Source organism: Phycodurus eques, chromosome 8 (genome assembly GCF_024500275.1).
Source record: "Phycodurus eques isolate BA_2022a chromosome 8, UOR_Pequ_1.1, whole genome shotgun sequence".
Lineage (NCBI taxonomy): Eukaryota > Metazoa > Chordata > Actinopteri > Syngnathiformes > Syngnathidae > Phycodurus > Phycodurus eques.
The window spans coordinates 18741100-18766303 of NC_084532.1; the positions used below are offsets into that span (position 1 = coordinate 18741100).

The 25204-nt window shown below is 39.9% G+C and overlaps 1 protein-coding gene across 6 annotated transcripts in view; it reads right to left on the minus strand.

The window, feature by feature from the left end:
• Positions 1-11816: 11816 nt before the first annotated feature.
• elavl4 (ELAV like neuron-specific RNA binding protein 4) overlaps positions 11817-25204 on the minus strand; it is a 114634-nt gene continuing 101246 nt past the window's right edge. For 5 of the 6 annotated variants that reach the window (XM_061683217.1, XM_061683215.1, XM_061683221.1 and 2 more), the window contains 3 exons: positions 24213-24438; positions 16211-16249; positions 11817-12838 (listed from right to left, as the gene is read on the minus strand). In XM_061683217.1, the coding sequence (XP_061539201.1) occupies positions 12511-12838; positions 16211-16249; positions 24213-24438 (593 nt within the window). In that variant the 3' untranslated portion in view covers positions 11817-12510. The remainder of the gene's footprint in view (positions 12839-16210; positions 16250-24212; positions 24439-25204) is intronic. The other variant, XM_061683216.1, reaches the window with a different exon arrangement.

Below are 25204 nucleotides of genomic sequence, written 5' to 3' on the forward strand. Positions count from 1 at the left end.
CACTTTTTGAATGAAACTACCTAACTAAATTAAGCTTTTGACATTACTGTAATTTATTGAGATGTACCTCAATAATGAATGTGAACTGTTATATTGTCAGTGTACATGCTATTGATGCCCAGTTTATTTTCAGTCCATTACATTAAGGGTAAAAGCACCACAACATAGATGCTAATTAGTGTTAGCATTAAGCTAGCAGACTGAAAGGCTAAACTGTGGTTGTTTTAAATACACAAGGTATTATTTTCAGTTTTATATTTAGTTAGAGAGTAAATTTCAACTTGGAGTGGAATTGAACAGTTCAAAGCCTCTTTTTGTAAGAATTGTTCACGATTTGCCAAAGTTCTGCTATTGTGACGTGAGTTCACTGCCACCATCAGAAGCTTGTATCTCAAGATTGAGCTTGCGAGTCAAAGCAAAAAAAATGCAGAATGACGGCTTGTATCTCGAGAAACTCGTAAACTGGGTCTCTCGTATCTCAAGGCACCACTGTACTTTGTTCAAACAAGGCAGAAATGCCGTTAGCTATGAAAAGTTGAACTAAATCCCTCAGGCCGCATTATCCTGCTCAATATGACACTGGAAGAAAATGTAGTCATTCTTTTCAGACTTGGCGGAGGTTTGTGCTGAACTGAGTGCCATTCATGTTACAGATGATCATCATTACATTGCTAAAACAATAAATCTAATGGAGGAAAAAAGACTTCATGCGCTGATATTTATGAAAGAATGCACATTCAAACACTAACAGGCACAAATTTGAGAAATAGCATGCAACCACTAAGCAGTGCCAGTGTTAGGCTGTGACTGTGGGGGGTTTGCCGTGCGTCTCCCTGAGCAAACACGAGGGGGGGTCGAGGGGCTCTGCTGCCTCCACCAGCCAACAACAGCACCTCTCACTGTCACCGCCGCCATTATCACAGCCATCGGCGTCCAAGCGACAAATAGCACCAGTGCGCTTGACACAGAGGCGCACGCCAAAAGCAAACATGCAAGCCGAGACGGCGAACCGGAGAGAAAATGTCATCATAAGCAGAGAGAATACATTTCGGTTTGGAAACAACACAAGCAGGATTGATGCAGGCCCTGGATTACATCTCACTTTGGCTCCTTGAGGTCCACACGGTGACTTTGCACTAACACAGCACCCAATAAAGAAGATTTATGCTCTACTTAAGTACGTTGCCAAATGGGTTTTGCAGTAAATATACTTTATGCCTTTGTTGTGCTGAGTGCATTTTTTTTTCTTCCAAAAGGCTTCCATCTTCTACTGCAAAGAAGTGAGGTTTGCTTCCACTTTGGGATCAATGTACCAGACATTCGATTTGGTCCTCTACAGTATACCAGCAGTCCCCAACGTTTGAGGTGCCGCGGACTGGTTTCACATGGAGCGATATTTTTTTATGCATCGGCATTGAAAAAAAATAAAAACAAATGTTTGAAAATACAATAGTACATGTTATAATGTAATATTATTTCAAATTTCATGAGACAGCACCGTTGCCTAGTGGTAAGCACCTCTGCCTTAAACCTATGAGGTTGCGGGTTCCAGTCTCGGGTCTGGCTTTACTGTATGGAGTTTGCATGTTCTCCATGTGTTTGTATGGTTTTTCGTTGGGTACTGTGTGTTTAATACAATATTATGTCCATTGAAGACTCAAAATCATCATCATCATCAGATTACAGAAGGAAATTGAACCAATACAAACATGAGTCTGTAAATCTGGTTGCCAGAAATGTCACCTACAAATCCACATTTTAAGGTAATGATCAGAAGGTCATTCCCTGACATGGTCAAAATTCCGAATTCCTTCCACTTTCCCAGATTATTTCAAAGGAATTAAATTCTACTCAGGAGGTCCTTTGTGCTCGTGTTGGTGAGCAGGTGACACAAATGGGCCTAACAAGCTGTGGATCCCATTCAGGAAGTTGTCATACCGCTCTCCTGGGAAGTTTCCTCGTTCCAGTGCGACATTTCCGACAGTCTCAAATCACACTGTTCTTGCTTAGGGGCGACAATCTGTCGTCTGTTGCCCATGCCGCAGCGCATTTCCTGCCATCCTTGGTGGGAATTAGCAATAACACTAGCCTGGATCAAATGTGAAAACTACAAATTGAACAACACAGCCTGTATTGTTTGGAAAGAGAACGGAGTATTTCGTCCTATTATTTCAAGGTTCTGTACCAATGTCTCCCAATGTGATGGAAGTGGCAGGGAGTTAGCTCATATAATATTATGTAGTGACCGTAGCAAGAATGAGTTTGACACCCCTGATATCATTTGTTTGGCACAGGTTTTACATCGGCTCTGCTGACGCAACCACCTCCTTTTGATATTCAGGTTAGAGGCCGGCAGCGGGTGGGTATTGCGATACTGGCTGGAAATCAGAGGCAAAAAAAAAAAGAAAAAGAAAAGAAAGGCAGCATGTATCACTACACTACCAGTGCTCACTACATAGAAGAGACCATATGAAAGTTGATATTTATATATATGTTATAGTTTTACCCATACCAAACTTATTAGAACACAATTTAAAGTATTCCTTAGCGCCAGTTTTCACTCTCACACTTTCAAGAAATGGGAGATTATCATACAACATCACTGAGGAAACAACATGAAGAAGACACCCTCGCTGGCAGATTTCCCCAAATATTAGTCAAAGCATGCTTGCTTCAAGCTGTAAGTTGAAGTTGAATGTAACGTGACACATAAAACCAAACAGAATGTAACATTGGATATTTAAACACCAAAATGTTCAAACAAGCCAAATAATTTCTTCTGATGAAAGTCTGCTAATAAGTAGTGCAAAACGCCACAGGCAGGCAAATGGAAATGAGCGTAGAAGTTAGGGTCATAAGAAACCTTCAAATAACTGCTACTTTAACACACACAGAGCAGCAACATATCCAATTTTACAATATTATGCAACAATACTCGCAGGGATATAAAGTACACTCGCTGCCCTTAAAATGACAATAGCGGGGAACCACTGTCCTGTCATACACTGAATCTCTTCCAGTATACCTCAGTGCTGCCTGTCATTTTGTGACACAACGCAGTACTACACTGAAGTCACGCAACTCTAATTTCAGACATGCCTGTATACCATAAAATCCCATAAAGAGACGATCGCTTAAAAATCTGCGATACAGCGAGGGCGTGAACAATGAACCGTGATATTGGTTTGGGTGCAGTTGCGCTACTTGGCAGTGTACACAGCATGTGCTCTTGAGAGGCACAGTGTTCTCATTTGCATGTGCAAAAAGTTGCAACTGAGATGAGCGGAGCTATTTTGTGCATCATGCAGCAGAAAACATGCGAGCGAGCAGGAACAGCAGATGGCGTGTAAATAATGTATACGCTCTCACGGGAGCACCCGGGACTGTCTGGTTTGGGTTTGATGCAACAGCCTGGACTCCCACACACGGTGACCCTGTAATTGTAAAAGACCAAAGCGTTGTGTTCACGTCAGCCAAGAACAAGATGATCCAAGGTCAACAACATGCTAAACCTATTCTTAACTGATTCCAACTTGCCAAAGTGATGGGATTTTGCACACAGGCAATAATAATGATTCATTCTTTGCCACTGTTGTATTTACATGACAACACCTGCTGATGAATTTCCGTCTGTTCCTGAGGGAACGCCTACTGCAGAATAAAGCAAATCGCTGTTGCAGAACAGCACTCCTGCTGCCTGGAGATACTTGGGATTCAATAGCTTTTCACAAGGACACGTCATCTGTCCATGTTCTTGTCATCTCTGGGGGCTTCTCTTGTCACAGCGTGTTTTCACCCCAAAAAACAAAAAACAAAAAAACTATACTGTAGGTGATAAGTACACTAGTGCCTTGAAATACAAGTAACCCGACTTACAAGTTTTTCTAAATACGAGCCTTCGTTAACTCAACTTTGGCATAGTTAAAACATCTTCTTTAAAAAGAGGGTTTAAAAAGAGGATTCTTTCTCTGTCAAATTACACGTTATGTATTTAAAACAACCACATACCTTTGCCTCACTAGCTTAATGCTAACACGTAATTGGGAAATGCAATCGACGGGCAGACAAATAGCGTCTATGTGGCAATATTACAATATTATAGACTGCTATTCTGCTAATTAAAAACACATTACAAACATTTTTGCTTTTTGGGGGAAGGCTGGAACGTATTAATGGCATTTCCATTGATTTCAATGGAGAAAGGATTTGAAATTTTTTTGGAAATATTAGTGGAACGAATTAAACTTGTATAAAGTGTAAACTTTTGCCAAAGGATGTAATTTATTGCCGCTTATATATATATATATATATATATATATATATATATATATATATATATATATATATATTATTTTTTTTTTTAAATGTTCAAATCAATCAATCAGTCAATCAAGAAAGCAGGCAACCAATAATAATTAAAAAAAAGCTCGCGTAAACTGAACAATGTTTGACAGAGTACATACGCTATCTAAAGAAAGTGAAGCTATAAAGACCAGCTTGTCATGAATCAAAGGAAATGCCTTAAAATTGGGTCTCAAAGTCGAATAAAACAATCTGTGTGATCACTGCATGTGTGTGTGCCTGAAGAGAAGAAGGCCTAGCTCTCACATGCACCTTTGAATAAATAGCACACATTGAAGTTATGAGTCTTTAGATTCAGTCAAGCAGACAAAAGGGGTGAGAGGAGGTATGCCGTTAACGTCAGCGTGTACCAAGGGGAGCTGGAGGGCAACAATGCCTCCCCTGCTGCAGATTTGACTAGTGAAGATTTGCCAAAGACAAGTAGCTCCTTATGATATAATATGCTTCCGACTGTGCCGCCTCTCGCTTGTGATTTGGCTGAGCTGCCTTCTGCATCGCGGCGCGGCAGGATGCTGACATTCACACCATGGAGCGGGTGTGATCCGCTCTCACCAAAGCAGATGAAAAGTGGTTTATATAGAAGCTGAGAGTCAGTATCATATGGTTGCAGCAGGTGAGGGAACAAGGCGAGCAGCAGTTTTATTTTAGCTTCCTCATTTGCATGCTGCGTTGTGAATTGCTAATTCCAGAATAGGTTGATGCCGTAAAGCCTTCATTTATTATAGACATTTTGTAACATCGATCCATGGTCTTCAGCGCTTGTTGTTGTTTGGGTCACAGGTGAGCTAGAGCGTAAAACCGATATACACCTTGGACTAGTCGCCAGCCCATCGCAAGACACATGGAGACAAACAACCATTCGCACTCGCATTCACACCGAGGCTGCATTTACACTGCAGGGCATGATGGCCAATTTGGAACTTTTTACTTCGTCTTTCGTGTTTTTTTTCAAGATCTTGATTGAAAGTTCGACAAATTTGACTTCTAATGTGAACACAATGCGTCCATGAAGTTCCACGCACGCCCACAAAACAAAACGTCACGGAAACACGAGGCACAGTGTGTTTACAGAAGTATATATCGTCCGCCATTGCTTTTCACACCTGTCTGTTTTGTCGAACAATTGTGACCTTGTCGGCTTTTGATGACGCAGAGGTCCGATGAGTGTGACCTGAGCTTCCAGACAGCAGCCGCCTACGGATCCGATTTATAGCCACGTACGAAAGAGGCCTGGGTCGGATTTGGAAAAAAAGGCTCTGAAACTTTTTAAAATTTCAAATAAACCATTTTTACACACTGCAACTTTAATTTGTTTCCGAGCCAAACTGTTGCCATTGTGAAACCATTATTTACTGTAGTCAACCATTATCATACAATCTCATACAAGTGTGAGAAGTTCCATAAAACACACTTGAAACGCATTCTTAATTTTAATGACGGATGTAATACATTTTGTGTGCTGCGTCACACACGTGTCTCCACTAATTAATGTAAAAAGTTCAAACTTAAAACACTCACCTTTGGTTCAAGTAACAAGCATATATGACATCCAACCAGTCAGGGGCTGTAGAGTTAGCAGGTAGCGTGAGAAGCTAACGTTGCGGTCTACATCTTCATTGGCTCAAAACAAAGCAGGAAGTAGAAACCTACCAAAATAAAAGTGATAACACGACTTAACAGAAGCAAAACTTCTGCTTCGTCATCCACATGACTCCCAGCGATCATCTCTGACTATTATGACACTGAAACACTCAAACAAAGGTACTTGGAATCCTCTGGACCAGTGGTGTCAGACTCATTTTCATCGTGGCCCATACTGTAGTTACGGTTTCATCGTCATATAAATGTTTTAACAAGCACACTGGTATTTTCTGTGTTGATATTGTGAGTCAGTAAGTTAAAATTGACTTGAACAATTGTGAGCCGGATCTGGCGATCTTGAAGTTTTACACTTGTGCTCTGGACCCTGTTCTGGTCAAGTGAGGTGTACTTATGCTTCGGCATATTTTACACTACAGTCGTGGTCAAAGAAATTGTAAAACTTGGTGGGCACCATTGCACCAGTACAGATCAAATGAGTCTTCAAAGTGTTGAGCTACTGAAGGTTTCTACGCCTGAAGGAAGTGGATTCGCGTTGACTCTGCTTTGGCGTTGACCTTGATGAGAGTGTCAGGTCATTAAGTTTCAAACAAAGCGAGCGGGAAGACAAGTCTGTCTGGACATATAATTTTCTAACAGCCATCATTTCCTCCACAAGCTCAGTAATACTCTCTTTTGTAATTTAGGTTTGATAGGTTTCATTACGGAACTTTACTGCCTTGCCTGTTCTTCTGTGAATACTGATTTTCAACCTCCTGGCATGATATTCCTCTTCCTCTCTTTTCGTTATGAAGCAGGGATATTGGTAACAAAAAATACAATAAAATCACTAACTGTAATTAAAAAAAATTACATCTTCATGTCGAGAGGTAGAAATGCACACGCAAGGCATCTCGCGCTACCTTCACTGATACTAACCCTGGTTTGGACCTTACCCTTACACTTGTCCTCATTTGGGTCTCAAGTGAGCTGCCCAATGTCACGATACAATTGGAATGTATCGTGACATCGGAAAGCGTAACGTGTCTGTCCAGGCTGCTCAGTACAATGTGGCTAAAGCGATGATAAGTCAGAACGTCTGAGAGCTGTTTAATCTCTCTCTATATCTGGGCCATTGAAATTAAATTCAAAATATTGTACAGTTTATTATTTTTCGGTCAAAGTAATTTCCTAATAGTGGTTAACTTCTTTTTATACTTGCCAGTTAAGAATGCTAAAAAGTGCTTGCCTTTTCGTGCCGTGTGACCGAGTATTCTGCGCAAACTAGTTCGTAACCTCAAAACATCCTGTGGTGGGACTGTGATAAACAGAGAACCCCGTATCACCTTTGTAAAGTCACATTTTGCATGATTTTGCAGGTGTACCAAATGTGGCATCCGATGTGCATGTGCATACCACTTCACAACGAGACCTCTGAGCTCTTGACACCTCATTTTATTGTCCCAACATTCAAAAGTACAAATAATTCAAACACAACAGTTTTATGAAAAAGAAAAAACAAACATTTACAGCAAGATTTTCTATTTTGTTTCCAGTTTCAGAAATGACCTAAACTAGCAAGGATAACAGGAAGTCATTCATCGCAGTAATTGGATTAATAATAAGAATAAGAATACTAAGAATAATAGCAATAATAACCATAATAATAATCATCATCATTGTTAATAATTGTTAAGTAATAACATAAGCAGGACAGAATAGAGAGAAAGAGAGAGCCGCAATCCATGGGGCTCCGCCAACATTTTTTCGTCTTTTTTGTCTTTAAGGTTTTTGTTTTATAGATTTTTTTTAATCAGATAGTAAACAAACACGTCTCAGGAGGGAAATAAAAAGAAAACTGACAAGAATAAGAATAAGAGCCGAGTTCCTCTGTTCACCTTCCCTCCTCCACTACTGGCTGCCTTGTTCCAACCGGCAGCCTGCCACTCACTGACTCTAAGGCGCTACAGGGATGGTGGTGGGAGCCACTAGGGTGGGACACGGAGCGAGGTGACGCAGCTCCGTGACTTGCACTCACACACACGCACGCACGCACGCACGCACACACGCACACACACTCATAAACACACACATACATGCAGACACATACACTTAACAGCCGAAAAATTATGGCCACTTCCACAATAGAATGATATCCAGTAGAAGAAGTGCATCGCAGCACATATTCTTCCGTTACGATGTTCAGGTGGTACCCCATCCATTTTCTTTACCGCTTTTCCTCCTTAGGGCCTCGGTTAAGCTCGAGCCTATCCCAGCTGACTTTGAGCAAGAGGTGGGGTACACCCTTGGACTGGTTGCCTGACAATTGCCAGAAACATGCAGACAAAAAAAAGAACATTCGCACCGAGGGACAATTTCGAAAAGGATCTTCAATGAACCTAGCGTGCATGTTTCTAGAAAGTGGGAGGAGGCCGGAAAACCCCCCACACAAACACAGTGAGAACATGCAAACGCCACACAAGAAGACCGATATTTGAACCCTGAATTGCATAACTGTGAGGTACATGTACTAACCACTGTCCCACCCCCACTATGCTTCCCACTAACCTCTGAGCTATAACAGAAACGTAATGAGCTGTTCCTAATAATTGAACTCGTCTAAGTACAGTGTTTCTGGGGACGATAGGGATGGAGCATTGCAGCGAACAGCAAATATCCGCGAGTAAACAACACTCCCCTCCCAAAAGGTTTATAATTACCGATAAATGTCACAAGATAGTGGCAAAGCACTACTTTTTTAATTAGACGGGGTGATGGCCTGTCTAAATGGAGCTCCTCTTCTCACGTCAACATAGTTCATTGGGCCCAAGATGCTACAGGATGGTAGCAAAGCACTAACTTCCTATTAGACAGGGCGATGGTCTGTCTAAATGAAGCTCCTCCCCTCACTTCAACATAGTTCCCTGGCTCCGAGATGCCAAAGGAGGTCAATATAGGTGAATTTATAGGTGATATATCGGTGATCACCTATAAATATATAGGTGAATTATAGGTGAATTTGTGGCAAATCACAAACATGCGGGGTAACGCTGTAATCGAGGTAACCCAAATATTGCAAATGACCACAATAACATACATATTCTTAGACGTATACCTCTCTAACAATGTCAATCAAAGGCGACCATTGTTATTTTGGAAGGGAAAAATAGGTCATACAGCTCTTGTATTGGATCTCATTAGATTGTGCAAAGTCATAATGTTGTTAGCGGTTGGAGTATAGAAACACACCCAAGCACGTAACACACACACATGAACACACTCATACACACACAGGCAGAACACAGGCACACGTCGCAGGAGGTCATACAGTGTAAATTGGTTGACACATCAGAACAACATTCTGCTGGGGTCGTTGCATAAATTCAAGCCCCCCACAAGACCGTAACGGCGTCGAGGGGCATGAAGGGGTCTGCTTGTGTGTATGACGGCGCATATGGTGATGATGTCACATGACTGAGGCGCGTGCGTGTGTTTCGCTCGCTTTCCAACACACACACACACACACACGCACGCACCTCCTTCATGTTTTGTAACAAAAGAAGCCAATTATGTATATCTGTACATCTGGAACCCTACTTTTTACCTTTCGAAATATATAATATATATCATATTAGAGTATATAAAATATAGAATTGGTAGAATCCCTTTTCATCCCTCCAGAGTACTTCTTCAGTATATTAGTTTTTCTATTTTTTTAAACATTTGTCAGTATGCGATTTGAACTTGAAAAGAAGTTTTGGAAACTAATTGAGTCGACCCTCAAACAAGAGCAGGCGTTAAAACATCAGCACGCTCGAGCCTCCGTGAGCTGAATGTTACAATAAATACATAGACGGATGCTTTCAGACATACAGTTTTGCATAAAAGTTTCATCACAAAGCGGTAGTAAGTGGAGGGAGGGTGTGGACGGAGTGGCTTTAGAGAACTACACAAACTTATCACAGGTTATATTGAACCAGAACGACTGTTTATAACATTCTATTAAGACTAAACTTCATTGGAAAAGATCTAAAGATTTCATTTGGAACAAGACAAGAAAAAAGCAATAGCAAATTGAACGATTAATAACTAGGTTATGCATAGCGAGTAACTGTTTCTAGTAATAAGGGAAGAGCGTTCCCCAACCCTCCAGACACTTTTTTTTTTTTTTTTTTTTTTCTAGTTTTCCTGACTTTTAGATTTTTTTATATGGTCATTTTGATATATTTGTACAAAGCACAAACGTACTAAAAGTTCTCTCAGTGCATTGGACTACTGGAAGAGCTTCTCCACTAGTCGCTTTGTTCCTTTTGCTCAGAAACGCCCCCCCTCCCTGTACCAGAATCACGCAAATACAGACAATGAAACAAATAAATACATAAATACACAGATAAATTAAGTGGTTCATAAATACATAATAAATAGAAATAAATAGAAAAATAAATAGTTGAAAAATAATAGATAAGTAAATCCATATACACTTATAGTCAAAGCTTTTTGTTCGGTTTCTTTTGCCGCAGTAGGTAACGTAAAGTTAATCCAAACCTTTTTTTTCTCCACAAGCAACATGACGACAATTGAACAGTTTCCTCACAAGTTTTTCTAAGTAACTGAACCACCACTTCATAATAAATTGCCATATGAAAAAGACAACCTCCAACTAAAGAACAGCGACAACTCAGATAGTACAGTAGATAGTGTAAAACAAATGTAGACTATGTATATATAGATATATATAGATAGATCATCTATTTGTACAGAGCAAAGAAAGACAGTAGTCATAGATCGCCTTTTCAGGAAACAAATATCTAGACTAAAGGAACTATAGCTAATCATTGTTAAGTTTGGACAAATGCTTCACGCTCAGCAGGTAACGCAAAAGTCAGCAAGCCAAACAAACAATGCAAAATAAATAAATAAAATTTGTTCAGTGTTTTTTTTTCTTTGTCATATATATATATATATATATATATATATATATATATATACACATTATCTTTTTTTTAAATTTTTTTTATTTTTACACTACCCAAATGTGTTGATCTGGTTTTTCTGCAACAAAATAGTCTCACCAGACTATTTGGGCCAACAATAAACAAATAAGCTCAATTCAATGCCAACATCAACATAGTATTTTTTGAAACAACACATAGAACAACCAACTCGGATATTTAAGATGAATAATGTAATATAGCACCTACTGTTGATTGCTAAAAGGAAGTTTGCATACAAATGCAGAGCAAAGAGAAACAATATCATGTATAGTATGCTTTCTAAATGGATAGATGTGCATATATGTAGTTACTGATACCCCATATGGACTGTTGACGACAACAGGAAAAGAAGCAAACAAAGGGTCTCCTTGCTTTGGGCTCTGGACGATAAAGGATGGTTCCCCTCTCCCTTCCCCTTGTGGGTATTGAATAATTATGCACTAGTACATATGTGAAAAATTACCAAAATCACCCACCTTGGTTTCCTTTTTCACAAAACCTTCCATCTAGAAAATCCCCGTCGCCAACATGGCTTCCTTGGAAAACAACGAGCGCTGAGCCTAGAAAGTACCATGGCAGAACGACAAGACAAGGTGGTGCCCCCCCTCCCCTCCCAGTTAGCCAGTCAAAATATTTTTCTCTTTTTTCAAATCCAGATTCTTGTAAAAATTTCTCAATAATTATTATTTTAATTATCATTTATAAAAATAGATTCTTCTTTCTATTTATTTTTATCTTTTTTTCTAAATGCATTTTTTTTTCAAGCAAAGAGATCTTCTCTTTGGCAACAGTAGTTATTTTTTTTTTTTTCTTAAATTACTTAATGTGTCATCAGGAAAGCTAACCCATCCCCCACCCCCGAACCCCATCTCCCTGTGAGCAAAGACATTGTTTTGTTTGCGATATAAAACAAAAACAATGTTAGAAAGTCATTTTTTTTGTTCTATTACATCAGAATCGGTGGGAGTGGGAAATCCCATCGAGAATCAATAAGTGGACCTTTTAATACGACTATAAATGAATGAATGGTTCATCAATTGCTAAAAAAAGAGCCCCCCTCCCTATAGTGACTGGGAGGTACAGGATACTAACGACAGTGGATCCGGATATACAAAAGAAAAGCTAATCCTGAATCGAGACAGTGGTCTAAAAAGGATATTCTCTTCTCTAAAGGTGGTGGGGGGAATTGCTACTGTTTACACAGAAGAGAAAACTCAATTTAGCAACCAGGACAAACAGAAAGAATATACAACAATGAGAAGCCTGCGTTTTATCAGGAACTTCCCAAAACGCATGAACATTTTCTTCATTTTCATTTTTGTAATACTTAGGCAACGTTGGCTTATAGGTCCAAAGTTATGATATAAGCCATTTCTAGTTCAATTGGGTTGGATGGTTGCTTTATGTTCCAGTTTTCTGTGCTGGATGACTGCAGGATGGTGATGGTCATAGTGGTGACTGGAGGGGCTAAAGGTGGGGGTGGAGGTGGAGGATGGTTGGGGCCTGGGGGGGTCATTTTGGAGCGGACAGAGCTGCAGATGCTGCTGCGGGGAAACTGCTTCTACCTTGTTCGAGTTCAGGACTTGTGGGCCTTGTTTGTCTTGAAGGAGACTTGCAGGACGCGGTCGCCCAACCTGTAACCGTTGAGACTGGCGATGGCCATGGCCGCCTCGTCGTAATTTGTCATGGTGACAAAGCCGAAACCTTTGCACTTGTTGGTGTTGAAGTCACGGATCACCTTGACGTTGTTGACGGCACCGAACGGCCCGAAGAGCTGCCACAGCACGCTCTCGTCCGAATCGGGGGACAGGTTGTAGACGAAGATGCACCAACCGGTGCCGGTGTGCCCGGGGATGTTCATGCCCACCAAGCTGGTCATGCTGTCGATGGTGATTGGCGAAAACCTGAGAGGACAAGTGGGAAAGGGAAAGATAGAGATTTTGATGCATGTGAAAAGGAATAGTAGAATACCTACACTTTGTTGACAAGTATTGGGGCACTACACACACAAATGGGAAGTTACAACAGTTTCCAGAATTTCTACAAGATGTTGGAGTATGTCTGCGGGAATTTTTATCCAGTCATCCAGAAGAGCATTTGTGAAGTCCCCGAGAGACCAGCCCTCGTCTCATCAGGAGCCTGCCCAGACATAGTAGGCAGTGCATACAGATTACAGATTCAGAAAGTGATTCTTCCATTCCATTAAACATATTTGTATTCACTGAGAGATCGCTGCTCTCGAGAAGGAGATCCCCCAGGACACCATCCGCCGTCGCATCATGAGCATGCCCAGACAACGTAGGGAGTGCATACAGGCACGTGGAGACAATGCACACTGCATTTGACACTTAGATTTTTTTTCAGAATGATTTGGAATCCAGTCCTCAATGGGTTAATTATTGGTATTTACTTTGATTGCTCATTTATTTAAAAAAAATAAATAAGAAATTCTGGTTTGTAGGTTCAAGGCAATAATTTGCATTTTGGGTATTCTCAGCTAATATAAATCAATAAATTAATAAGCTAATTTGGAAAAAATATAATATTGAAAAAGTCTTTCAAAGAGGTTTTTAATGTCATTCAATCGCAAAAGAGTAAAATGCAAGAAAATAATTTTCACTCAAGTTATCATATTTTACGCTAATTTCCAAGCAGAATTGAAGCTATACCAGCAGCGAGTTAATAAAAACATCATGGGCAGACATGTTTGAGGACGTATGTAACGAGAGACGAGCGCTCAAAGATGTAAATACGCATGGGCTCATTATCAGCTTTAATGGAGACGCCGCTAGCTGCAGTCAAAAGCATATGGCAATTGTTGGTTTCTGAAATAAACATAGAAATGCGTTTGGTTTAGCCGGGTTAGAACGATGCTGTGATAGGTAGTCTGCTAGTAGGACGGCTTTTGCGCTTGAACTCGTTATTTTCAACTGGAATATGTCATCCTTAAGAGCTGGGATGTGAAGTTTATTTTTGCACGTGTACAGGCAGAGCCTCTAAATCTTCTGCTCGCGTCACTGTGAAAGACCTCCTATCAGGAATTTCTACACATCCGCCCAAGGAGATGCAGATGAAGGTTTTCTCTTGGCGCCCATGAGTGGCTCCTTCAAGATCTAAATTGCAGAAAGTTGTTGAATTAAAGCGGTGCTATAAATTCATGAAAGATCACACACCAGGCTACTAAATCTCTTCTCATTCGCCTCATAAGCTTCTCCTTTTTCTTGCGATGCAAGAAGATTTGAATCCTCAGTCGACTTTACTTAATTGCCTTTCCGCTCAAAGGAAAGGAAAAAGAGGGAAAGAAAGCGCCCATTTTTAAATAAACAGTAAATGAGATAAAGAGGTTAATTTCTTATGCCACCTCTCTTCATGGAACAACTATAGGCATTATTGGGCATGCTTAAATTGAGATTTCCGCCTTGCTGCAGCTGTCTGCGAAGGCTGCTTTCTTGGGCAAAGGGAGGGAGGGAGCAAGCTAAATGGAAAGTGGAAGCACTTTACAGCCCAGTAGCATTAAGGTACAAAGCGTATTCCTCCCACTTGTCCCCGAGTCTGCAGGGTGTTCTGCTCTGTACTATTGCAGGGCTTGTGGCACTGATCGATTGCGCTACTAGCTGCTCAGGGCCCCCGACCTTATTCTTATCTCGCCAGTGACTATATATGGCTCGCAATCACTACGACCTTCCTACATGACTTTGATGCAGACTGTTCAATGTGAGGGCTTGAGACGATTGAATCATTGACTTCAAGGTCTTACTGCAATCATTTGCCTTCATCGATTAAGTACCACAGGATGTAAGATAAAGAGATTATACTTGACAATATACATCAATCTGTGGATGAAACAGATTGTAGTAGCCAAATGTGTTTTTTTCAGAGATTCACTACTGGGCTACAATAGCCTGTTGTTTATAAATAATTGAATTTCTTTGTCTCTCCATTCGGGTTGCTTTCATTGGTTTTGAAGTAATCTTGTTGAAATTTTTATCAAAAATCTCTACTTCCTGGGACTTTCCTTCCCACTGTGTGCCTCTCTGAGAATTAGAACATAAAAGTGCATTAGGGCGTAGAAATGAATCTGTGAATAAACCCTGGCCAATATTACAGACGAGCACAAGGGTGGCATAGCAACAGTGTCTGTTGACCAAATAATTTTTGTCCTGAGAAAAGCCAACTACTTGCAGATGACATGCCCTGCAATCAGCATGCTTGCTTCAGATTAGGGACAGGCATAACAGTTGATAATTCGATGAATTGATTGTTGATTAATCGTGTCTTGAATGTATTCAGGCAAAATTGACAGCCCTACTTGACTGTAACTAGCAGACGAACTGTTGATTCAATCTAAACTAGTTTGCACTCTAAATAAGTTGGACATGACGTCACTCGGAGATGTTGCTGATCAATACTATCAATATAGTTATTTATTTTGTCATTCATTTGTCATTGCTTAAGAAGTAAAGCTCTCTCTAAATGGTGTTCCAAGTGTCTGCAACATGCAAGATGCCGCTGTCAGCACATCACAACAATAGCCGCTACACACCTTGTTATGTAACACCTACTGTATGGTAGCAACAAAGCAAAGAAAAATGAGGTGTGGAGGCAAAAAGGAGGGAATTCGAGCAGCGCAGAGCAAAGCCGGAGCCATCTGCAGTGAAACATTTCCTGTTTCCAGCAAGGATCCAGGTTCATCCAGCCTCATCGCTTGTACTCGTTAAGCTAAGCTTCTGCTCCCAAAAGACACCCAGTCAATCAGTACATTTGGTTTCAAATGTATGTGCTGTATCAACAATATAATTGTATGCATATGTAAGATGTTTCTTTTCTTATACATATCATATGTTCTTCCCAGGCTAGTATGACGCGACAAGGCCAGAGAACCTGAATCCCGAAGAAAATAACAACAACACCTAGAAATCAAGAAGTCGAGAACAAATCCATTCTGTACAGAGAAACAACCCAAAAACAATCAAAAAAAAAAACAAAAAAAAAAACACCAGCACTTGTCATAATAAAAACAAAGGAAATCCATCACCACTGAAAACAAAGGCAAATTGTTTTCTGCTTTTTTAAGTGGTTGTTAGACTTTTGAAAAAACACTCAAGCTCACGGGTAAAAAAACAATCAAACCAAAAACAACAAAAATGCAATTCACCTTGAAAATTTGTTGAACGTAAATTGACAACAAAATTACACAAAAATAAACAACATGAAAAAGATACTGGAAAATAATTGAGTCAACATGGACATCTGGCATTGGGTGAAGTTTTAATTACCTCTTTACGCCATAGGCCATATTAAGCAAATTGTCCAGCCTGTAAAGAGAAGGAGGGTTCTGGGGTTAATGGTGGGCAGATGGTTGACTTACTCAATTGGAACTAATATTGTGTCCCTGTCAGAACATCATGATCCTTCTCACTCAACAACACACAAACCCATCTCGAGTTAACCCATTACACTGAGGAGCCCCACCAGACGTTTTTAAACATTGGTTAATGACACTAAGGTCCCATCACTATAGCACAGCACTACCCACTGCCGCTGTATGTGATCAACACATTGTTGTTAGCAAACGTCCAGGCGCTTCGGTATCAACCTACACCAACAAGTCAGGTTTGTAGTAAACACTAATGTGGACCATAGCATAGCACTGAGCTAGCGGAAGCGGCGCGGCTAGCTCTATTGCTCAAACAGTGCCACCGACTTAATACTCTATTTTTGTCCTCTATTAAGAAAACACTTCAAAGTGGGATGACAGTTTTAATGGTCTGACACAGTGTTCTGTTAGTGTAATGGATTTGGCATTTGAATGATAGTGAGAGATGATAATGATTTTAAACAACAAAAACACAAGTGAACGTCAAACTTGCCATGAGCGAGTCGAGCAGGGGTCACCAACCTTTTTGAAACTGTGAGCTACTTCTTGGGGACTGATTCATGCAAAGGGCTACCAGTTTGATACACACTTCTGAAATAAACAATTTGCTCAAATTACATTTATTATTTGATATTATTAATATATCATATATATTAACATTATTAATTAATAATCTCTGTGAAGACACTAAACACGTTAATGATTTCTCATAACAATTACCAACAATGATTTAATAAGGTAGGAGACTGATAAATATGTTTCAATGTCCCATCACTGGTGAGCTATTTTTAGAACAGGCCCGTGAGCTACTCATCTGGTCCTTGGAGGAAACCTTGATTGGTGACCCATGTCTTTGTGGCAAATGCAATATTTAATAATATAGCCGTCCTCCGCTATTTGCGGAAGCTAGGGACCGGGCCCTGCCGCGAATGGCGAAAATCCGCTAGTAATTGACACCCACTCAAAAATGTTTGTAATTGCCGATAGATGCCCCAAGATGGCAGAAAAATACTTGCCATTGTAATGTCGCTCCTACCCTCACAAAACAGCAAATAGGGGGGTATATAGCAAATAACAGAGCATAGGTTCCCCCAAACGTTTGCCAATAGGAGAATTCCAAACCGAGAATATGTGGGGCTTCACTGTGTTTTTAAAACTGTGGCCGGAAAGCTTTGCAGTGAAGCAGTTTGTGTCTCTACTTGCGTCCCTCAAGAACCCATCAGTGTGTGTGTGTGTGTGTGTGTGTGTGAGAGTGATGTGTGTGTGTGAGGGAGATTAATAAAGCTGTGTAAAATGGTGGCCCTCTTGGATGGATGCAGTCTGCTTGGTCACTCATTGACCTTCATTCCTCACTTGCTCCCAGCCTGTCTCATGTCTTATTAACTCCTGGAGCCTAATGGACAGGGGCCAAGGCTTATTGAGCAACAGCTGGCTAGAGACACCTCGTTCCTCTCAAAAACACTATAAACTCAACCTGAAGACAAGGGTCCATCCGTTTAGGGTAGTGGTGGCACACTCTAATTACTTCTTCCAAGGACATTATGTCATCATTGCCATTTGGATTATGAAAAAGTTTTTGTTTAAAAAAAATAACTTTGGACGGCCACACCACATTCGTGCTGATCTTTTTTTTGTTTCGTTTTTAACATTACAAGAACGACATTTTTAATAAATGTGTGTAATTTTCTAGTGATTAATCATGACTTCAAAAACAATTTCAGGTATATACAGTAAGTGTACATGTTGAGAGGCACAGCAGGTTGAGTCAAAAAAAAAAAAAGAAAAAGAAAAAAGAAAGACATATTTAAACTTGCTAAATTGAGCAACATCTTAAAGGAAAAAAGGATCAACTATCGGTTCCAAAGGAACAGTCAAAAAGAACAGGAACCAGAAAATCTGTTTGAGGACTGATATTTAAAGCCTTTACATATGGTGTGGTAAAAAAAGCAGCAGTGAAATGCATTACTTTGATGTTAAAACCGACGTGTAAAAATTATGTGACTTGAAATTACACATGGGTTGCAAGAATGAGATTATTTTAGCTGGGCTTTTTTTCAAATTTGTCTTAAATGTGTTTTTTTGTTTCTTTTTGGAGAATATTGTAAATATTTTTAAAGCTGTTCTAGCCATGTTTTTAGATTAAAAAAATATTTTCATTTCTAAATGGGGCCCAGCAGTAGAGCAACAGCATCTAAAGGGTGTTGTATGTGTGTATATTGGGTGTGGGGAGAGGCGGGCCTCACTGTCACGCATCCCTCCTATAGATTAAGCTATAGGAGGGACTAAAGCTTTAAATGTGAATGTGGAGTAGTAAAGTCGACTCGTCGATTAATCAGTTCAAGCCCTACTATAGATAGTCGATTTTACAATTATTTGACTTGTCGATTAGTCAAATAATTGTATAATTTTAGTATTGTCACTTGTGTCGATCAATTTGCCCCCTTTATAATTCACATTAGACGCCAGCTAAAACACACAAATGCACCCCAGTGGGGAAAAGCATAGACTGTAGAAAAGAATTAGGAGTAATTAGCAAATGACATAAGACGGGAATGAGGGTGAGTAAACGAGGAAAATTGGCGAGCACGCTGAGAGAGCTCTAGGGCCAAGCGCAGGAAGACATCTGCTGACCGCTGGGCCATTGGGCCACAACACAACAACCTGCTGCTAACGCTCTCTCACAGACACACACAAACATAGAAACACACAAGATCGTCCATGCATACCCACCATTTTTTTTTTTTTTGCACTTCCTCTCCAACCCAAAAAAAAAACAAGAGGACCTTTGTTGGCTCTCTCAATGTGTGTTAAAGAAAGAATAGGCATGCTTTTTTTCTTTTCTTTTTTTAAACAAAAATCTTTTCAGCTATATTTGGTTCCTGCCCTGGATATAATAAGGGTAATTTGCTAATTAGCACCATTAGTTAAGGGCCAAAAATCGGATACACGCTGGGCTGTGGGGCTTGGTGTATTATGCTCGAGTCGATTATGTCTGCTGCTTGGAGTGGGACCATGCCGACACATTGTACTGCACATTGACTTGGCTTGTAGCGGATGAATAGCATTATGCAGCCAGTGATAAAACAAATACACAACACAGTGGAACCTCTTAAGTCGATCGCTCCTGAAGTCGTAAAATTCAGAAGAGGACCCAAAAATATGCTCCTAAAATGTCACAAAGTCCGTTGTTCATGACTTCATGCAACACCTCAGCACATCCCTTAACTAAAGCTGCTGTTGCTTTGGATTTTGTGCATGTTTTTTTGTGTGCGATGCCACCACAGAACGGTACTAGTAAAAGTAAAGAAGAAAAGTGTCATGATAACAGGAGAACCCCAAATGGAAGTCACTGTGACTTAGGAAAGCAGTCCTGGCTGCTCAGTACAATATAGCTAATTCAACAATAATAGGAAAAAAATGGAGTGTACACCTTAAAGGTTTTACAATAAACCACAGTGAACGTCATTTGTATGACAGTTCTGAAAGTTAACCACTGTTACTTTGATCCTAAAATGTTTGACTCTGGAAAAGATTAAGTTTATTTGAATGTTTTTTTTTTATTTGAAAAAAAATGAAACCAGCATTTCAGAATCGATTGCGCTCAACCTTAACGATTCCGCTGTTTTGTGGTGTAAGAAAATACGGACACATTTTAAACGTGCAATTTGACAACCTATGTGTACATCTAGTGCTCATATGTTTGAATTTATAAAGTTGAAAGTACATTGTCATATGAAAAATATGAACGTGCCTTTTTGCAACGTTGTCCTCACGAGCACTGCATAAGAAAAAATAAAATGAAACACATTTTAAGGCAGTTTCCAACTTCCAGAGTCTTGCGTGGTGAGGTGGAGAGCACAGGGACACAGCGAGGAAGTGTCCTGTGGTTGTGATTTGTGATGAGAAGCGACAGCTCTCCTGCCGAGCCTGTAAATTGGCTTGGCGTATCGCAGACACACAGCCACGCTACATCGCTCAAGTGTCACACCAGGAAAGCGGCACTGCAAGAAAAATACCTTCCCGCCGCCGACTTTGACGGAGAATAAACAGCACAACCGGCTTAGTGTTATTGAAAGAGAGAGGAATTTGTATGAGTGTGTATTTTGTGACAATCCCAAAACATTCCAAGTCGTATTGGATGATGGAATGTATCATCTTTTGTGTGTGTGTGTATGCGCATGTGTGTGCACGCGCGTTGAGACGAAATAGAACCTCTAAGAATGAGCTTACTAATACTTCCCGGTGTTTATGACACTATATTTAAATAACCAAAAACAAACAGTGTGCGACAGGGAAATGACCTGGTAGGGTACGCCATACAGTGTCAGATGTATAGTGTATGATAGAAAATTACAGTGTGACCTGGGCAACAATGCATTGCCAGCTTTTCAATTGTTTTCAAAGGACATTCTACACAACATAAGTAAATATAGAGAACTCCTACATTTCTAACCTTGCCAAGGAGATTATGCTTTTGTTGCATTTTGTTTGGTTGTTAGCAGGATTATGCAAAACTATTAAACCAATTTCAACAAAACTTTGTAGAGAGAGAAGCATTGCATTATGGTGTGCAACTGGATTTAAGAGCTTTAAGTTTTTGTTGATTTTGTTAATTACGGTAGTCCCCCCCCCCAATTTCCAAATGATAGAACTAGGCAGGAGGTGGTTATGTATGACGTGTAAAATTTGGTGTTGATCCAAATTAGAATTGTTCGACCTTGGCAAAGGTTATCATTCTACTGAGCCCATGTGGTGATATCCTTTACTCATTGATGTCGGTTTTTGATGCAGTGCCGCCTGAGGGATCGAAGTTCACGGGCATTCAATGTTGGTTTTCGGCCTTGCCGCTTACATGCAGTCATTTCTCCAGATTCTCGGAACCTTTTGATGATATTATGGACCGTACATGATGAAATCCCTAAATTCCTTGCAATTGTACATTGAGAAACATTGTTCTTAAACTGTTCGACTATTTTCTCACGCACTTGTTCACAAAGAGGTGAACCTCACTCCATCTTTGCTTGTGAATGACTGAGCAATTCAGGGAAGCTCCTTTTATACCCAATCATGGCACCCACCTGTTCCCGATTAGCCTGTTCACCTGTGCGATGTTCCAAACAGGTGTTTGATGAGCATTCCTCAACTTTCTCAGTCTTTTTTGCCACCTGTCCCAGCTTTTTGGGAACGTGTTGCAGCCATAAAATTCTAAGTTAATGATTATTTGCTAAAAACAATAAAGTTTATCAGTTTGAACATTAAATATCTGGTCTTTGTAGTGTATTCAATTAAATATTGGTTGAACATGATTTTAAAATCATTGCATTCTGTTTTTATTTATGTTTAACACAACGTCCCGACTCCATTGGAATTGGGGTTGTACAATTACAGAAAGTTGCATGTCACAGATGGAAGTAGTTATTAATCGAAACAAAAACTGGCAACACAAGAAACCTCAAAGTCCATTTAAAACACAACCCATCCCACCCAAATAGGGATGGCTTTGCTGAACAATGCAAATATAAATATGACAGCGCAAAATGGCACACGCTCACATTTTACTCACTTTGTAGCGAAAGAGATGCAGCCATTCAACAGCTTTTAAAGAAATGCTGCATACTTTTGATAGGCAGTACAAATCTTTATGCAAAACAAGTAACTTTGATCTGCTTGTTGGGATGTTACTTGTTACTGTTATGAAATGAATGTACTAGAATTGTTCATTGTTAAGGTACTAGAATTGTTAATTTTCACTTTTTCTTAACCAACAGGAAACCTGATTGGCACTATATTGTCTGTTAAGGCACTATATTGTCTGTTAATGACTCTTTATACAAATGTGTAATATTTGTTTAAGTGCAATTTTTGTGAACACAGCCGCAGTCTGTTTTATTTATATACTTTTATTTATATAAGACATTTTATTTATTGTCCTCCGTTTCAGTGCCAATGTTGAAAATCAATATTGCTCTTAAAAAGGATCCACTTGAATTATTATGCTATTATACATATAATTATTATATCAGTGGCATAAAAAAACATCAATGATACTATCGTTTATCATGATAGTTTCTGGGAAAATATGTCGTCCTAAAAAATGTGTTATCATGACAGGCCTAGTTGACGCATATCATGATAGTCGAGTCTACGTCGACTAATTGATTTTAGTTTTAGTCATGGCCGTGCAATTCTTTGCCTTCCACCTCCAAAACAAGAACTCACTGGCACTCCCCGGTTGCGGTGGCGCCACTCCCAGACTTGCTCATCCAATCATATTCAGACACTCACTCATCCTATCACATTTAGGCACATTCACTGCCTCGCAGACAGTCAGAACACCAATTCATATAACACAACTGCATGGTCACTACTCGCTTGAGTTCTAGAATAAAAATAAAAATTCTATAATTAAAAAAATAAATAAATCCCAAGAGGTGGGAATCTTTGCAATAATCTATTGCAACGACCCTGCTGTTGTGTTACGTGGATTGTTGCTAGAGTTTTACAAGTTCCAACAGTCTGCAAACCGGTGAACGTATCTCGGGGCGTGTGCAAATGTAAAGAAGAAGAAGAGTGTGACACTACTTGGATGTTTTTTGGGTGTTGTTACGGTAAACATGAACCATTAATTTTCACAATAAATAGGTTGTAGATCGACCACCGCTCGTCCTCGTTTCATCTAAGCAGATGCTGCACTATATTCTGTCGTTTCTCTGTTATAGCGGGGCACAAATTGACGGCGGAAGATTTAAGATGTTCGATAGCTAGTATTTGCGGGTCCCTTTTCAGATGGGCATGCATAGCACTTGTGCTTTTATTATATTTGAGGATAGATTTGCATATTTTGCAAGTGACCGTGCTACTCGTCTCATTTTTCGCAAAATATGACCACGTGTTTGAGGCACTGCTGCCGGTTTGCTGTGCCGACCCCAGCGCTTGTTGCTTTCAGCGAGGGGTCTGTGTTGTTTATACCAAAACGTGATTGGCAAATAGTTGACATAAAGCTCTAACTGTCATTGTGGAGTGGTAAAGTTGACGTGTCGCCCAGTCGGTTCAACCCCTAATACAGTATGCACTGATAATGCTAATAATACATCACCTTTTAACTAGACATTAGGTTCAGTGATATACTACCTATCATATACTTTAAATTCCTGGAGATATTTTTCTTTTTACAGATGAAATGTTGACACAAGGCTAGTCATGCTAAGTACATTAGCATCCAGATTTCTGAGGCCACCATTGGATTTGGTCTTTTAGCAATGCTGTAATTTTTGCCTTTGCAAAACTCAGCCAACGTTGTTTCTTTGTTATTTAGTAGGCTGTTTTTTTTATGGAGCATGAGGAATACATGGACATTTTATTATGATTCTGGGGGTTGGATATTGGCATTGATGCGATAGTGACTTAACTAGTGAACATAAATCCCTGTTTTCACGCCTCTATCCAGCTCTGCACCAAAACAGAGTGGAATATTGTGTATTTTTGTGTAACTATGCTAATTGTAATATAGATAATTCAAATAACAAAACTAGTGATGACCTCTGCTCAGTTTCATTGTACTCCCCATCTCAACACATGAACCTGAAGATTCCCAAACTTAGAAGCAGATCATTAATAAATAGTATTTAATATGCTTCTTAGTTTTGCATGTTTCATTTAGCTTTGTTGTTGGGCTTGATCCATAAAAAACTCAAAATGGACCAAGTTTACAAACAAACTGCTTGGTACCAGAGAAACCAAGCTATAGATGTGAAAGCAGCACCGTTACATTCGATACAGATAAGTGAAAAAAAATCAAATGTGTGTCGTAAATGAGCCATGCACCCCATGATGTGATTATACTAAGTGACCCATGTCGCTACCATTTCTAGCTCACTCTCCTCCAAAGCCCCAGTACTAACCTGAACCTCTGAGCCTGGTGGTGGAGGGGCCCGGGGTATCGGCGGTTGGGGGACTGGTACAGTTGCGAGAGGAGGGCCTGGCTGGTCTTCTGGCTGGGGTTGTTGGCGAATTTGACCGTGATAGGCTCAGCCGCGCCCGATGGCTTCTGTCCATTGAGGCCTTTGATAGCCTCCTCAGCTTCTATCCTCTTATCAAAGCGGATGAACCCCACACCTCGGGAGCCGCCTGTGGGGCCAGCAGATCACAAACAAACAAGGGCCCCTTTTACTTCACAAGGTTTGCACATTGTGGATAAATCACATTGTACATTAACAACTGCATATGCTTGAACATAACACATCATAGCAGTAAGATATAAACGCTTTTTGTTTTGAATATTCTATAAATCCAAGTGTATCTTGTGATTTACATACAGTATATTGATGCTGACAAACTGTGATGAGACTGCAAACAGAAAAATAACATAATACTTTCTAATGACTGTTTGAATGCGTACTTCTCAAACCTGAGGTGACGCAAAAAAAAAACCCTACAAATTATGGCGATGACAAACACATACAGTACATCCACAAAAGAATAATAGGTACGAGGTTGGTTCTATTACGTCTTCATGCTAACTTTAGTCACCATACACACACACAATCTTCATTCATTGTTTGTTGTGGCATTTGACTTGTTTCCTTGGTGATTTGCTGTTATATAAAATATTTAGAGACACTGTTACTGGGTGGTCTTTTGTTTGTGTCTGTGACTAATTCATTAGGTACTAATGAGATGGAACGCAAGACAACTATTGAAAAAATGACTTCATAAAGATACTAATGCTCTGTGTTAATTGACAGTCAGAGGTATTCATCTAACTATGTTTATTATAGTTGTTGTAATTTGCAGTGGTTTAGAACTCCAACATACATCTCAAGTAACTAACAATACTTTTATACCCAAATTTTAGCACCTCTCTGACTGTCTCGATCGAAATTGAGCATTCTAA